Source organism: Takifugu flavidus, chromosome 2, assembly GCF_003711565.1.
Source record: "Takifugu flavidus isolate HTHZ2018 chromosome 2, ASM371156v2, whole genome shotgun sequence".
NCBI classification, from domain to species: domain Eukaryota; kingdom Metazoa; phylum Chordata; class Actinopteri; order Tetraodontiformes; family Tetraodontidae; genus Takifugu; species Takifugu flavidus.
Genome location: NC_079521.1, coordinates 1,056,021 through 1,073,338, shown reverse-complemented (window position 1 = coordinate 1,073,338; position 17,318 = coordinate 1,056,021). Strand labels below are relative to the sequence as shown.

The 17,318-nt window shown below is 44.9% G+C and overlaps 1 protein-coding gene across 37 annotated transcripts in view; it reads right to left on the bottom strand.

Annotated features, from left to right (window-relative positions):
• LOC130519197 (NACHT, LRR and PYD domains-containing protein 12-like) overlaps positions 1-17,318 on the bottom strand; it is an 86,991-nt gene that overhangs the window by 17,470 nt on the left and 52,203 nt on the right. For 11 of the 37 annotated variants that reach the window (XR_008948279.1, XM_057022398.1, XM_057022457.1 and 8 more), the window contains 4 exons: positions 11,300-11,476; positions 11,016-11,189; positions 9,013-9,186; positions 8,633-8,806 (listed from right to left, as the gene is read on the bottom strand). The exons of 19 other annotated variants lie outside the window; for them this stretch is intronic. Coding sequence is in view for 16 of the 18 variants with exons in the window: in XM_057022398.1 (XP_056878378.1) it covers positions 8,633-8,806; positions 9,013-9,186; positions 11,016-11,189; positions 11,300-11,476 (699 nt within the window). In the remaining 2 variants the exon portion in view is untranslated. Of the gene's footprint in view, positions 1-442; positions 462-8,632; positions 8,807-9,012; positions 9,187-11,015; positions 11,190-11,299; positions 11,477-17,318 lie in introns of those variants that run through there. 7 more of the 37 variants (XM_057022614.1, XM_057022447.1, XM_057022437.1 and 4 more) reach the window with 7 other exon arrangements.

The window sequence follows — 17,318 nt, the reverse complement described above, 5'->3', positions numbered from 1 at the left end:
AGAGCTTTTCACCTGTCACAAAAAAGTTTTAAAATGTTGTTAATACCTGTTAAGACTCTCTAACAACGTTAACAGCATAATACTCACTTCACACTCACCTTGTCGCTCTTCCTGCTTCGTCCGAACAGAATAGTTTCACTTTTAAAACCGAATCAACAGCTTTATGGCGTATATATTACTACCATTCAAGCGTTCTGGGAGGGTTTAAAGTTCTTTTAGAATCAGTCGCAAAGAGCAGAAAAATAAACTAAACTTCACTTAGAAAGACTATTCAACTATAACTAAAGCCAGACTATAAGAAAGTTAATTAAGAACTATTCATCTATAATGCATAATGATGCTTTGTGCTAAAACTAAATATGAAGTCTAGTTGATTCAAATCTTGATTTTATCTCCAAACACAACTGTCAATTCTTTTCAATAATGCTCTTCGTTTACTCACCTTGTCGGTCTTCAGTCTTCCTGCTTAGTCTGAAAGGAATACTTTGAAAAACTGGTTTGTTGGGTTCCCAGTTTCTGGGACCGTTGTTGCGGGTGTCTACCTGCAGGGGGCGTGGAGGAGCCGCTCATCAGCCACAGCTGGCCCCGCAGACACACGCACCTGCGGTCTCTCTTCAATCTCCCGTTAGATTTAAGGACAGAACTCCCGTCTGCTAGCGGCGGAGTGTTTCCGTCCTCATCGCCAAACCCTGACTTCTGTGGCTTGACTATTTTTGAGAGTTTTCCTCGCGGACGTGTTTTGGACTCTCTCGAGGTCTCTCCGCCTCTCTGTGAACGCGGACCGAACTGTTCTTGTTCACTTTGAAATAAAGACGCTTTTCGGACACCATTCTCCACCATTATTTAATTTAGTTAAATAAATAAGATTTATGATGCTTCACAGATTTTAAAGACTTGTAAAAGCAGCATATTTCTGCAGCCCTGGAGTCCAGGAGGAGCAGCAGAGGTCAGAATGTGTCGGAGCGCGTTTAACTATTGTCTGCAGTCCCACGCGTGTCCACCGGGTGGCGGCAAAGCACCACATGATATTTCTCTATTTTGGAACTTCTTCAGCTGCGTTGAGCTTTAAATCTTCACCTGTCGCTCCCTTTAAGCTCTAAACTTTGCGGTTCTGTGTGTAGTTTGTTGGTTTGAATATTTATGATGGATTCTGATGACGACCGAAACTATAAATGACAAATAGTTTTTCCAGTGTGTCACACATTTTCATTATTTATTATTTTGGGTCTAAACTGGACCAGTTGTGTGAGCTGTTTTGCTTTTTCTGTGGACCAGATGTTCCAGGCAGGTTCCATCATCGGACACAGACGGAGACAGGTCACGTGACAACAGTCAGCCTTTAGTTCTTTATTACAGGAGGATCTGGTTTATATACAGACACGAATCTGCAAAATACTAAAAAGTATATGAACCCAAAGTTCTAAAAAGTCTACATACAGGCACACGCGTGTATTAAGTGTTTATACACACGTGTGCGCGTACGTGCACACTGTATATTCATATAATAACTGTTAGTTTCTAAAACAGCAAAGTAGAGTCACTGAGGCACGGCTTCACCTCCTTTACACCGAGGTTTCCCTGAGCAGGTGTGATGAACTGTTGCAGAAGGAAAAGCATGGAACATGTTAATAACCGGACACAACAACACTCAGGTTTATTGTCTGACGGCATCAGTGTCTCTGGTTGCATCTGTCTGAGGAGCATTGTGAAACCAGGAGCAGTGTAAATGAGGGGGGGGGGGCAGTGAGTGGATGCTGCGTTCATCAAACACACAATAGTCAGAAGAGAAGAAGGAAGAACAGAAGCCCGTGTTCCTCAGTGTTGGTGTGGAGACGCCTGTTTGGAGGAGCAGGAAGCAGGCTGGACTCTTCCAGCTGGCTTTAATGCCACTTCTCTTCTGAGAACCTCCCAGCAGCTTTCTCTCCACCATCTTTTTACGCTGAAGGTTTTTGATCATTTCAGGTCAGATGTTCTTGGACTGAGGTTAAACATGTTTGTTCTTGTGCTCGGAGCGAACCGACGATCCTCTAAAGTCAGGCATCCTAAAGGTGGATGTTTTCTGAGGCGTGGAGGCTTTAAAGTGGCGCTTTTACCCACTTGTCCTCGTTCTGTTGGAAACTTGATCCAAAAACCTTTTCTGGAGCTTCATGTTCTGCTTTTTTGAAGGAATGAAATGGTTTCATCAGCGCTGCCGGGGGCTGAGCAGGCTTCATAAATCTGAAGCTCTGAGATCCTTTAAAGATCTCCTGGAATCAGCAGATGGGGGTTTGATCAAAAACTGTAAGAATCAGTCAAGCTATCAAATCTTGACTCAGTCCAAGCGTGAACCAGTCCATCCAGAGCTGATTATGGCTCAGCCAGGAGGAAAGCACGGCCTGGGGGGGTTCATATGGAGCAGGCACACTCTGGCTCTATTGCTACTGAAAACAGCCCTTCAGCACAGCAGCCTGAAATACAGTTCTGGAGAACACCTGTTCCCAACAGAACCTGTTTAAAACGGGACCAGTAAAGATGCCCGGCGTGACCACGACCACGGGGAGAGAGGGGGGGGGCAGAGACAGGCGGTAACGCCGCTGCCCACCGATTCACCTGGAAACAACAAAAACCCCAGCAGCTTGGACCCAATATGGCAGCGTGTTCCTCAAAAACGCTCCTCAAACTCTCCCCACAGCTTCATTGCTAAACAGGATTTGGGTTTTTTTGTCCGTGCTAAATGGAAAGTGTTTGTCCTTTGGTGGTCCAACAGGACCACGATTTGGATGGATGGATGATTTGATGTTATTGAGAATAAAAACAGCTGAAAATGGAAGCGGAGATGTTTCAGAGCACCAGAGTTCAGAAAGAGTTTCTAATCAAACACCGCCTGTTGGGAATGATGAATGGATGCATTTTTATTTAATTTAGACTAATTTAGACTAATTTTAACATCCTTTATGCCAGTTCCATAGAGCGTGCGCGCACACACACACTAGCAAAGATGATATCCAAACAGCCAAATAAATGGGAGTCAAAAGAAATCATTTAAAGCTCATATGCCAGAGTCAAGGTCGAGGGTTTTCTATGGCCCCCGGGATGATATTGATTTATTATTAGAACCGGCCCGCAGGCCGCAGATGTTTTACACAGGCCAATACTACATTTCCCACAATGCAACGGTGACAGTCTGAGCGGGAGGTGGCTTCATTTCATTATTTATCAGTAGTCATTAGCATAACAGCAAAAGTTAACTTTCAGATCCCCATAAAATGGCAAAAGGGAAGGTGGACACTGAGAACCGGGGGTTCAAACAAGGTGGGAGTGGGAGTACATGTTCACGGAGGCAGCTGGGAAACCTGGGTGTCTTCTGTGTGGAGAAAGGGTGGCGGTAATGAAAGAATATCATCTGAGACGTCATCATGAAGCTAAACACGCGGACAAAGACAAGAATATGGACATGGAACAAAAGCTACAGAAGGTTGAGGAGTTAAAACCAGGCCTCAAATCTGGACAGGCTCTGTTCAGAAAAGCCAAATCTCAAAGCCAGGCTGCTGTCAAGGCCAGTTTGATTCTGGCAGAAGAGATCGCTCAATCAGCCCGGCCATTTCCAGAGGGGGATTCCATCAAACACTGCATGCTTAAAGTTTGTGAGCAAGTTTGCCCAGACAAAAGGCAACTCTTTTGAAACGGGAGCCTGAGCAGAAACATCATTGTTGTCCCTCAATCTAAAAGAGCGGCTGGAGAAAAAGGGGAAAGATTTCATGGCATCTTCCCTGGCTGTGGATGAGAGCAGCGACATTAGAGGGGACTCCAGCCTCAACGTGACAGAGGAGTTTCTGGCGTTACGTCCTGTGCACGGCACAACCACAGGACAGGATTTGTATGAAGAGGTGTCCAGATGTGGAAATGAGATGGAGCTGCCTCGGGAAAAACTGGTGGGTTGGACAACAGACGGAGCACCTGCCATGTGTGGACACAGGAGTGGACTGGTGGCCAAGATACGGGAGAAGATGCAGGAGGAAAAGGTTACGGCTGAACTGACAGCTCATCATTGCATCATACACCTGGAATCGTTGTGTGCTGAAGCCCTGAACATGGAACATGGAATGTTCACCATCACGCACGCAGGGAACTTTATCAGAGCCAAAGGTTTAATTCAGCGCCCGTTCAAGGCGTTTCTGAGCCAGTGGCAAACGCAGCGTGGTGATTTGCCCCATCACACTGAGGTGCGATGGCTAAGCCAGGGAAAGGTGCTGCAAAGATGTTTCCAGCTTCCTGAGGAGATCGGATGTTCTTGGACAGCAAAGGGAAAGACACGACTCAGCTCCCAGACCAAAGGTTCTTGTGTGAAACGGCTTTTCTGTGGGACATTCCGAGTCATCTGAATGCAATGAAGCTGCAGCTGCAGGGTCGGGGTGGTGTCCCCTCTGATATGTACAGTACAGTGAAGGCCTTTAGAACCAAACGGACTCTGTGGGAGGCACAGATGCACAAAGGAAACTTGAGCCACTTTCCCAGCTGCCAGACCCTGAAAGAGAAGCTCTCTACCAGCGTGTTCCCGAGCGCACAGTTTGCTGATTAAATGAGTGTTCTCGCCGCTGACTTCCCACGCCGAGTCACTGACTTAAAAGCACCAAAAAGCAGGTTTGAACTGCTCAGCCGTCCGTTTGAGGCTGAGGTGGAAAGCTCAGCACCAAAGCTCCAAATGGAGGTGATTGAGCTCCAATGCAGTGATGCCCTGAAGGCAACACATGGGGCAGTGGGTGCTGCGGAGTTTGCCCGTTTCCTCCCCGACACACATCCAGGCTGCTCCAACGTCGCCTGTGTTGGGCAGCACAGACCTGCGGGAACAACTGCTTTCTTTGATGAAGCTGAACAAAACATCACACAGAAGTGGACTTCCTGCTGAACACCTTCACTCAGTTGTGAGGAGTTCCTCAGCTCAGAGCCGGACCCCCAACATTGATGAACTCGTCCAAAAGATGAGACACCACCAAGTATCAGCCTCAAACAAGTGAACATTAAGCTGCAATAACACATTTACAATTATTACTCAGCTCAAGTTTAAAAGTTAAAGGTAAATATTTTTCACTGCACATGTGCCTTTTCCTTGAAGAAAGTGTTGTTTTTGCTTCATAGATTTTTGCACTTTATGTTATTGTATTTCAATCCAATTATGTTCCGAAAATATTTCAGTTGAGTGAATGATAGAAAATTGCTGTTATAATTTTTTTCTTTGAAGTAAATTTAGCCCACTTTTGCTAAATGAGAAAATCTACTGATGGTGCCTTGAATAATACCGCTTCATTCATTTAATGTTCATGTTACGGGGATTTTTATAGAAAGCAAATTTGTCTTTTGTGCCTCTTGAAAATTAAAAATGACTGACAGAGCCATAAGAAACTATTGCTTTATTTATCTGATCATATTGTAAAATATTTGTTAGGTTTCAGTTGGTTCAGTTTGGTTCACTAGACCAGGGGTCACCAACACGGTGCCCGTGGGCACCCGGTCGCCCGTCAGAACCACATGAGTCGCCCACCGGCCTGTTCTAAAAATAGCTCAAATAGCACCACTGACCAATGAGCTGCATCTAATTTATTTTGTTTGCGATTCTTGTTTAACTCACACTAACAAACTGGAAATAACAATATATTAAAAAAAATGTTTAATATAAATGAACTATGACCTAGTATAGTTCAAAGGTCAGTATGATGCGCATGACCAAAACGTAGCGTCTACGCAGATCGCTACGACCAAACAGCCGAGCGGGCGCAGCCAAAACGAGGAGACGACTGACCCATAAAAAGATGGCAGAAAAAAGAAAGAAGACACATCATTTTCACCACGAAAGTTTCTTTCTCCACAAGAGAGGAACTTCTCACACTACTGCCCCTAAAGACAACTACGAGGGGAGTTGACATATATAACGAGGTGAAGGAGTTTTTGGTGGAGAAAAAAGTGCCGCTGGAAAAGCTGGTATCAGTGACGACAGACGAGGCTCCCGCTGTGAGCGGTCGACTACAGACGGGGCTCCAACTGTGAGCGGCAGACTACAGACGGGGCTCCAACTGTGAGCGGCCGACTACAGACGGGGCTCCCGCTGTGAGCGGTCAACTACAGACGGGGCTCCAACTGTGAGCGGTCAACTACAGACGGGGCTCCCGCTATGAGCGGCCCACTACAGACGGGGCTCCCGCTCTGAGCGGTCGACTACAGACGGGGCTCCAACTGTGAGCGGCCGACTACAGACGGGGCTCCAACTGTGAGCGGTCGACTACAGACGGGGCTCCCGCTGTGAGCGGTCGACTACAGACGGGGCTCCAACTGTGAGCGGCCGACTACAGACGGGGCTCCCGCTGTGAGCGGTCGACTACAGACGGGGCTCCAACTGTGAGCGGCCGACTACAGACGGGGCTCCCGCTGTGAGCGGTCAACTACAGACGGGGCTCCAACTGTGAGCGGTCAACTACAGACAGGGCTCCCGCTATGAGCGGCCCACTACAGACGGGGCTCCCGCTATGAGCGGTCGACTACAGACGGGGCTCCAACTGTGAGCGGCCGACTACAGACGGGGCTCCCGCTGTGAGCGGTCAACTACAGACGGGGCTCCAACTGTGAGCGGTCAACTACAGACGGGGCTCCCGCTGTGAGCGGCCCACTACAGACGGGGCTCCCGCTGTGAGCGGCCCACTACAGACGGGGCTCCCGCTGTGAGCGGCCCACTACAGACGGGCATGCATGTAAGCTATGGTAGCGCTATGTTTTACCATGCCCGCGCCCTATAATCCGGAGCGCCTGATGTATGTGTTAAATACAGAAACAGCACCGTAACTGAGGCTGCACCTTTTAATACGGTGCGCCCTTTGGTCGCGAACATACGGGATATAGAACATAGGGCACGTTTGTGCGTGATATCACTCCGCGTCTGCGCAACGACCACAACCTCCTATCTTTAGTATTGCTGCGCCAACTGGTGGTCTTTTGGGTTGAGGATAACGGTGATCTATATGTAGCTATATGTAGCTATAGCGTCATTGGCCTCCACTCCAGCCACTCCTGGTAGTTCCTCAAAAACACTGAGTTTCTAGTGGATGCACAATCTGTGGAAGCCAACATAGGAACTTCTGAAGAGCCAAAGTTCTTGCAACAAAAATATAGTCCCCAATTAGCTTGTTTTGTTCTCACACGACCCCGTCCCCATTATCTTAAGAGAATATAAAAGAATGACTGGAGACAGAAGAGAGAATGAGACGTTTTTGGCGCGTGTCGCTCTTCATTTTGTGTTTATTTTTGCAGTAAACTTAAAGGAGGCCTTTTCCCTTTATGTTTGATTCCATTTAAGCTGATATTCCATTCTTGACATCTTTAAATTTACAGTATTCATGGGAGATTTATTTGGTCATTTTGCTTCCTTTTATTTACCATTTCCCACATTTATTCATAGCTTTTATTAGATTGCAATAAATTCTATAACATTGAACAGACTGACTAAAGTCAAATGAGCTGCGGTTCCCACCGATAGCCGTCATTCTGATGGGTTTTTGCTGGCTGCAGCTGAAATATTCCAATGCTCCATGTCACAGAGACAGTAAATACTAAACCCTAAAGATTCTGAAGGCATGATGTAAAATAGTAACGTATAATACAGACATTTGAAGAGACAATTAAGAGAATGTTTCCATGCTTATAAGAGTGGCCGAGGAGCCATTTAGAACTTTATAAAGATGGATTGTGTGGTACCAGGAACTAATTTAACTTCAAGGGGACGCTGCTTCTGCTTTGTCGACCATCGACTGATCTCCTGAAAGTCCACCAGCGCCTTTTAAAAACTGAATTTTTCATCTATGGAGGGAGTAGACAGCAGATGTTTCCACAGATGCTCTTCACCAGTGGTCAGTGAGTGATGCAGCAGATGAGCGGGAGTTGACTGGCTACAACCAGAAATGACTCAATGTCTCCAGCCCATAGTCTGGATTCTCTACGAGATCAGACAGCAGCTTCACTCCTGAATCCTTCAGCTGGTTCTGACTCAGGTCCAGTTCTCTGAGATGGGAGGGATTGGACCGCAGCGCCGAGGCCAGAGAGCCACAGCTGATCCCTGACAACCTGCAGTGCATTAATCTAAATAAAGAAGGGAAACTTTTATAAGGTTATAAGTGAAACCAGTATTAATCTGAAAGGTTAATCAAAGGCATGATCTGTAAATATTTAATTTAATTACAGGTTAAAAAAATGATAGTAATATGTAATTACCACAATTCCAACCTCTCAGGTTTGCACTGTTCCAGAGGAGAATATATATTGTTCTGGCCGTCACTCTTCCCAGGTTCTCCCACCTCTTTCCCTCCCATCTCATCATGGAGATCCATCTCACCTGTGGCTCATCTTTAAAGGCACAACCTGTCTTAGATGACTTCCTGTCTCCCTCACCATCTCCCTCCTCGTTGGCTGGTGTCTACCAGGCACCCTCACCTAGTTTTGTCTAATTTTGGTTACCATCTGTGGGCTTTTTCATTGTCCTTAAATCAGTTTATCATGAATAAGTGGTCCCCGTGTGGCCCTCCCTCCTGAAGGAACTGGGCACAACACACACACTCAGAAAGTGTGAGGACCCTCGGATGGAATAATGGACATTTTTGAGAATGGTGTTTACCCCAGAGTTTCCAGTCGGCAGTTTGGAAAGTGGAGAAAACCACAGAGCAGCTTCACTCCTGAATCCTGCAGCTGGTTCCAACTCAGGTCCAGTTCTCTGAGATGGGAGGGATTGGACCTCAGCGCCGAGGCCAGAGAGTCACAGCTGATCTCTGATAAACTGCAGTCAATCAATCTGAAAAATGCAGGATGAGGTTATACGGTGCAGGTCTGCATGTTATCTGCGTCAGTACTAAACCTACGTTAGTTCTTAGTTGGGTCAGACCTGAATTCACGATATTACAAGGAATTTTTTTAATGTGGTGCATCACAGCAGTGTTGAGAACAGCCTCACTTCACCATCTTAGCAGCTGGTATATAGGTAGAAAAATGAAGACTGACCTGAGCCTCTCCAGTTTACAGTTTGGACTCTCCAGTCCAGAACAGAGCCGCTTCACTCCTGAATCCTGCAACGTGTTGAGGCTCAGGTCCAGAACCCTCAGATGGGAGTGGTTGGACTTCAGAGCTGAGGCCACAGAATCACAGCTGGTCTTGGATAAACTGCAGCCACTTAGGCTAAAATAACAATTATTTTGAGAGAAGACAAATAAAAATCAACATGTACCAGAGCAAAACACAGCTTACGAGCAACAAACCTCTGGTCCTGCACCGGCTTATCTGCCGTATGTTCGTATTTTCGGTTCTTTCAGGGCGGTTGGACAAGATCTCCAGCGTATGTAAAGTGTGTGTAGGTCAAAATACCTTCCAAGTTTGTGAGACCACATTTCTCAATAGCACTCAACTCTTGTCAGGAGTTGGGACAAAGCGACCCACTCCTGATAGCTTGTGGGCGATGCTGCAGCGACCCTGCAATCCCTACACTCTCTGGTGAAACCAAATCAAAGGTTTTAGACACTGCTGGATGCTGGAAGGGTGGCTATAGTCTGGACGCATCGTTCCCCTGACTGCACATTTCTCCAACAATGATTGGCAGCTGGTGTCACTTGTTCTCCAGATGAGAGAAGGAAAGAGAGCCCCCCCACAGTGTGTTTGATTGCCCCACTGCAAGCTCAATGCTGCCAGAAAACATTGCAGGAGCATCAATTCCCCTCAGGGCATCAACAAGGACCTCAGGAAAAGGTGCAGCTGCCACCTACTAGAGACAAGCACACTGAGCTGAGATTCAAAGCCCTCTCCTCCCAAGAGAAGAGCTTGTTTGTTGGAGGCTCTTCTGGGCGATACCTGGTGCCACAGCTCCAGCTCAGCCCGTCTCTGGAGCTGAGGTGGAGCTTAGCAAGTTTCATGGTTCTCCACCACTTCCTCTCACTGAGGACCTTCTCAGCTGGTGGTTTCTGCTCCACCTTCCAAGTTGAGCAGGTGATACTTCTGCATTCCTGCCACCAGTGTCTCTGCAGAAAGAGTCTTCTCTACTGTTTTATATTATATTAGATAAAATTAGGATTTTTGGTTGATGTCTTAGATGTTGTTGACTAAGAGCAGGTTTTTCTTTAATAACATAGAGAGATTCGATGAGAAGAGCAAATGTATTATTTTATGAGCTACTTCCACTACTATTATATACACATACTTCCATATTGTCTTAGATTGCAAGCTGCATTTATTGCATCGTTCATAGAAAGTCATATTTGTGAGGAGAAAAACTCAAATAAGGTCATTTTCTTTAATGATCATTACAAAAGAAGGAGGCGATGAACAAACAGATTTATCTAAAAATGTGTGAAAACTTATGGATGGAAACCTGTTTAAAATGGTTGCATTGTGTAGAATCGGTGTAGAATCAACTTGTTGACTTCTGATTTGGACTCCAATGGAAGTGAGGTGCAACAATTGTGGATGCTGAAAGCTTCAGATCTTCATGAAGGTTTCTGTGGTTGGACTGACCTGCTGCCCCTTTAAGAGGGAGGCAGGTTTGGGCTTCTGGCTGGAATGAAGCCACCTAAGATGAGAATGACTGCAGGCTTTCGGTACCAAGGTTTAACAGGGGGCTCACTTCACACTTGGGCTTTTCTCTTTTTTGGGATGGCTTTTCTCAGGAGAGAAGGGGCATGGCACACTGCAGCAGCTTTCTTTTTGGGTTTGCTAGTTTTCCTTCTGATCTTTAAAAGACAGGAAGAACCATTTTTGATTGGTCTGAATGTTTGGGCGGTTTTGTGGCCAGCCTAAAATAAAACAAGACAAATCTACAACTGATACTTCCTTTCTAGTCATTGATGACCATCCTCACATGGGACAGATTTCCACAACCAATTTAATACTGCAAATCTGTCCTGTGTGGTCTTTTTTCTGAGAACTGTAACACTACGTTTATAACAAAGATCAAACATGGAAACAGTTATTGTCTAACTAGTTACACCTGGGAAAGTACTGGATCATCTCTGACTGACCTGAGAGTCTCCAGCTTACAGAGAGGATCCTGGAGAAAACCACAGAGCAGCTTCACTCCTGGATCCTTCAGCTGGTTCCTACTCAGGTCCAGAACCCTCAGATGGGAGGGATTGGACCTCAGCGCCGAGGCCAGAGAGTCACAGCTGATCTCTGATAACCTGCAGTGTGACAGCCTGGAAAAGGAATAAATGGGGCAAATAAAAACACATTTCTAAATATGAAATTGAAGAGAAAAGCAGAAAATGTAAAGAAATTTAGAAAAGACCAACAGAGGCCTCCTGACCCGAGCGTCTCCAGTCTGCAGTTTGGATGCATCATTGCAGAAGACATTAACTTTACGTCGGCATCTGTCAGGCTTTTGTTCCATCTTAAGATCAGCTCCCGTAGATGAGAAGGGTTTGACGTCATTGCTGAGGCCACAACTTCCCAATGACTCTTTGAAAGAACACTATCAGACAGTCTGTTGTGTATGAAACAAAAATAGTGAGTCAAACTTTGGGATTTCTAATCAACTTATCTGAGAATCTACCTCAACACAAATGTAGCTCATTTCCTGGAAAAGCTAAATTCAACACCGTAGCAACAGTTTGAACGACCATCAGATCTGAAATGCAACTGAATTATTCTCAACATTTGTCTTATTTTAGAACAGCTCATAATTACTCAATATTTAAAATGATTATAGCAAATGGTTTAAAGAAACGTGCATCTTTTTATCTGTCTATCGGCTCTTTGGATATTTTGCATTTCATCCAATTTGTACGATGGTGCGTCAAGTCTTAATTCAGCGATCCGATCGATGACATCAGAGTCTCTGGTTGCATCGATTGCCCTCAGCTTCTGTTCTATCTGCCTGTTTCCCTTCAAATCATTTTCACTGCACCTTTTGTTGCTAGTGATGAAGTTGCCACCTAACGGGTGTGGAAAGGCTCAAACAACTTTGTGGGTCACATAAAGGCTCCAAACGGAACCGCCACAAAGACCTAAAACACCCATTTAAACCAACGAGGCCGGCTGTTTTTACGTTGAACAAATGAAGCAAAATAGTCACGTGTCATTAGTTAAAATGTGTTTTTCTGTCGTTAGAATACGATGTATACAAACAAACGAGTTATTTAATGACATGACAGTAATTTCATGATAGTCAGTTAACTTGTGGCTCCTATTATTCCTGCCTTATGTTGGTTTGTCTGGATTGACCTTTGAACTTATATCCAGCCAGTGTTGAACATTTCTGGATGAATTGTTGTTGTTTTTTGTTATGGACGCTGCAATGGAGATAAAGAATTGAAGGAATGACCACTGGAGGGGGTGTTGCTACCTGACATGATCCACTCGCTTGATTTAAACGCCGATGTCCGGCCCCAGAAATCTTTACTTACACAAACTTCCTGCAGTTCCTCACAGTTGGAATCAGGCGACGTCGTCCCTCCTCTGAGATGTTGTACTGCTGCAGGTCCAGCTCATCCAGAACCTCCTCTGACATCTGCAGCAGGTAGGCTAGAGCTGAACAGTGGATCTCTGACAGTCTCCTCCATGATTTCTTCTCTGACTTCAGGAACTCTTGGATCTCCTGATGGACTGACTGATCCTTCATCTCCATCAGACAGTGGAAGATGTTGATGCTTCTGTCTGGGGAGATTCCATAACTGTTCTCCTCCTTCAGGTTGTTGAGGACCTTCTGGATGGTTTCTGGGCGGCTGTTCCTCTGATCCAACAGTCCACACAAGATCCTCTGATTGGACTCCAGAGAGAGACCATGAAGGAAGCGAACAAACAAGTCCAGGTGGCCATTTTCACTTTTGAGAGATTTCCTTAGTTCTCTCCTGAGGAAGTCATCAAGAGATGTGACTGGTTCAGAATATTTTAGGAACTGATTTATAACCACTGTGTCTTTCCTGGTGTAACGGTGGAACATGTAGACGGCAGCCAGAAACTCCTGAATGCTCAGATGAACAAAGCAGTAGACTGATTTCTGGAAGATCACACTCTCTCTCTTGAAGATCTCTGTACAAACTCCTGAGTACACCGACACCTCAGAGACGTCCAGTCCACATCGCTCCAGGTCTTCTGAGTAGAACATGATGTTTCCTTTCTCCAGATGTTCAAACGCCAGCTGACCCAACTTCAGAAGGAGTTCTTTATCAGCCTCAGTCAGTTCCTCTGGTCTCTGCTTTCCTCCATACTTCTGCTTCTTCCTCTTTATCTGAACCCTCAGGAAGTGTGAGTAGAGGTCAGTCAGGGTTTTGGGCAGCTCTCCTCTCTGGTCTCTGGTCATCATGTCCTCCAGAACTATAGCAGTGATCCAGCAGAAAACTGGGATCAGGCACATGATGTGGAGGCTCCTGGAGGCCTTGATGTGTGAGATTATTCTCTTGGACAGATCTTCATCACTGAACCTCCTCCTGAAGTACTCCTCCTTCTGGGAGTCAGTGAAGCCTTGTACTTCTGTGATCCTGTCAACACACGAGGGAGGAATCTGATAGGCTGCTGCAGGTCTGGAGGTGATCCAGATGAGAGCTGAGGGAAGCAGGTTCCCCTGGATGAGGTTCACCAGGAGCACCTCAACTGACGATACTTGTGTGACATCAGAGATGAGCTGATGGTTGTTGAAACCCAGTGGAAATCTGCTTTCATCCAGGCCATCAAAGATGAACAGAAGTTTCCAGACAGTCAGATCTTCTGTAATGTTGGATGGAAAACATGAAGCAGTGAGAGAAGACTGTGCTGCTCATCTCTGATCAAGTTCAGCTCCCTCCATGAGAGCGGAAGCACCAGACTGATGTCTTGGTTCTCCAAACCTTCTGCCCAGTCCAGACTGAACTTCTGCACTGAGAAGGTTTTTCCAACGCCGGCGACACCGTTGGTCAGAACCACTCTGATGTGTCTCTGTTGCTCAGATAAGACTTTGAAGATGTCCTGGCACTTGATTGGAGTGTCCTGGATGTTCTTCTTGGAGGTTCTCTCAAGCTGTCTCACCTCATGTTGTGTGTCCACCTCCTCACTTTGTCCCTCAGTGATGTAGAGCTCAGTGTAGATCTTGTTCAGCAGGGTTCCACTTCCTGCTTCATGAGTTCCTTCAGTCACATGTTCACATCTTCTCTTCAGACTGATCTTATGACCTTCTATCACCTCCTGCAGTTCACCACCCTCTAAAACAAACCATCTTTTAAATCCTTTTACAATTGTCATCTACAGCAGTAACACAGATGTCCTCAACTGGAAAATATTCTGTCATGTTTGAATGATAGAAGCAACAGTCGGGTAATGACCCATCTTACTGTCAGTTTGAAATGTTATGTCTTCTTATGTACACCTATTCTTTTATTTCATTGGGTTTCAATGTAATTTAGTCTATAACAACCATTTCCATGTCTTCCAAGAGTTTGCTTGGACTAAACAGCTGGTAAAAGCTGGATGATATTTAGAAAAACACATCAAACCTTCTCCAAACACATCATACTCAGCAGACCCATTGTCCTGTAAAGGTCACCTGCCTTCAGCTCTTTAACACTTTCCAGAACTAAATGACTAAATGTTGCTAAATACTGTCTAAGCCAGGGGTGGGGAACCTCCGGCCTCTGGGCCGTATACGGCCTACGAGACCATTTCTACCGGCCCGCAACGCAATAAGATTTTTATATTTTATATGTGCACTTATACAGTGGGACCGTTCGCTAAACTCCGCGAGCTGCGAGTAGCAGCGGTAGCGTATTTTTGCCTTTCGTATTCTGTAATTTCTTTCGTAACAAGAGGAAATATTTTCCCGTTTTCTGAGATAAAACAGACGGTTATGTCCGAGTCAAGGTCAGGGTCAGTGAACACAGCATGTGATGTACGTAGTGGGCTGGACTGATTGACATGGACGAATAATGCCTAGCGAAACACGCTAAACTCTATGAGTTGAAAGGACAGATGAGTTTGGATAAAATTAACGCTCTTCGCCGGAGTTTGGAGGCTCAACAAGCAGCTTTCACACGACCATGTACCGACAGAGAGAATATTACGCGTGCAAGTTTTGTGGTGAGTGAATTAATAGCCACGAAGCTGAAACCTCACGCCGAAGGAGAGTTCGTGAACGTGCCTCGTAGCCGCCGCTGAGGCGCTCGCGCCGTACAAAGTAAAATTGTTTCAAAGCGTGAATTTTTTTTCGTGAATAACTATTGAACTAAGACATACAGTGATCCCTCGCTATATCGCGGTTCATCTTTCGCGGCTTCGCTGCTTCGCGGATTTTTTTTGCGAGTCGTTCATTGCAGTTCTCAAATATAATCGAAGGTGGCATATCCGTTTATAAAAATCTTCTTGCTCAGAAAAAGAAGGAGCGCCAACAACTACCCAAAACAATGTTTCTCTCGGAGAAAGACTCCTGCGCCTTCAGTAGAAACAGACGCTCCAGCGGAGCGGAGTCAGGACGCAGAGGCACAGCTGGGACTGGGAAATACGCGAGTGACAATGTTTCCAACCTTGTATTACTATATTAAAATTATTGTTTTAAACAAAGTTTGGTCTTTAAAACAGGTTTAGATGTTTGGTTTCATTCTACTGTTCAGTATTGCATTGCAAAATAATTTAAAAAATAAAGTTGCTACTTCGCGGATTTCACTTTTCGCGTGTTACTTTTGGAACGTAACTCCCGCGATAAACGAGGGATCACTGTATATTGTTATGATTCCAGTGGCTAACGGTATGTTTTTATGGTCAAGGAATCTAAATATGTAGTCAAAGTATATGTGGGACTAATATTTATGGTGGAAATCACAATATGCCAGGAATTGTTGCGCTTGGCGGAGGTCTGCGCTCTCCGAGTGCTTTCTAGTTGTTGTTATTATTGTCTTTATCTTTCTTTCTTTTTCATTTATTTTCTTGATTATCTTGTTGTATTGCAGTTTTTGTGAGTAGAGGCCTCGAACAGGCCCTTACCGGTCTCTTGCCTCAACTCTGCACCTCTTTTTATTGTTTTGTATGATCATGAAAACATATTTTACTTGTCATTTTATTCTATTTTTTGGTGATTTTATATGCATGTGTGCTAAATAAATAATTCAAACTCAAATGCAGCAATCATGAGACTTAGTAACACAGTGGTTATAGACTCTTTTTTTTTGTCTTTTTTTTTTTGCATCCCTAGGTATGTGTTCATAATAGTATGGCCCTCGGAGGACTTTATAAAAATTGAAATGGCCCTCGATATGAAAAGGGTTCCCCACCCCTGCTGTAGACAGAGCAAAAAGCAGCCAAATGCCCAAAGCGAAATGCCCAAAGCTTGTCTCTCCACGCCTGATTTCTGACGCCGTGTTGAACAATCAAGAAAGGACGGCTAACACGCTTGATAAAATTGCCTCAACCCTGATGACTATAGCCAACACGCTTAAAGAAATCAACGAGAATGTAAAAAAAATAAACGTGTAAAAGCTGTGCTCGGATTGTGACAATAATGCATTTTATTCACAAACGGGCAATTAATCGCGCTCGAACGTGAACCGCGTGCCTGCAGTGTGGCCCCATCATGGCGTCAGGACGCACATCCTCGCGGGGTTGTGGCTCTGTGTCCAAACACATCCAGCGCCCCTTTAACATGCCGATGGTGCGTTCAATGGTGGAGCGACTGCGCGCATGCATCTGATAGAATAAAACTCCTGTGGAGTCTGAGGGTTGGTCAGTGGTGTCAACAACCAGGGAGCCAGGGCATATCCCCGATCCCCTAATAAAATAAATCAAGATAAAATCAAATAAAAAGACAGTTTTGGCATGGTTTCCAATTTGGTTGATTAATGTTAAGTCATTGGCACATTTACGTAATTTTAAAATTCTCCGTAAATCACCAAAAATAGGAAATAAACAAATAAATAAATATGACAGAATTATCATTGTAATATTGAATTTTATTGAACTGCACAAGAGAAGAAAACAACCATGCCAACATGTCGGCACGGAAATGTGCGCAAGAGTACTCCTGAGTGTTCGTAGGATTTGTTCTTACCTACGAATAAATCCAGGATAAGAAGAAATTGGTGAAGGCCACAATCTTCGTAAACTGTTCGTAAGTGGGACTTAAGAACAAATTTGTTCGTAAGAACGCTTCGTGAATCTGGCCCAATGTTTGTGTGGGTTATTTTTGCATGCTATTTGGATTTGATTGTGTTATTTGTGTGCTGTGTGGGTTATTTTTGTATGTTTATTTTGGTTCTATTGTGTACGTTTCTGTTATTTTGTAAGTGGTGCCGATCCTACCCTGTGGGTGCAGGTGTTTTAAAGATAATTGATAAATCTTGAATATGAATTTAATATCTGCACGTTGA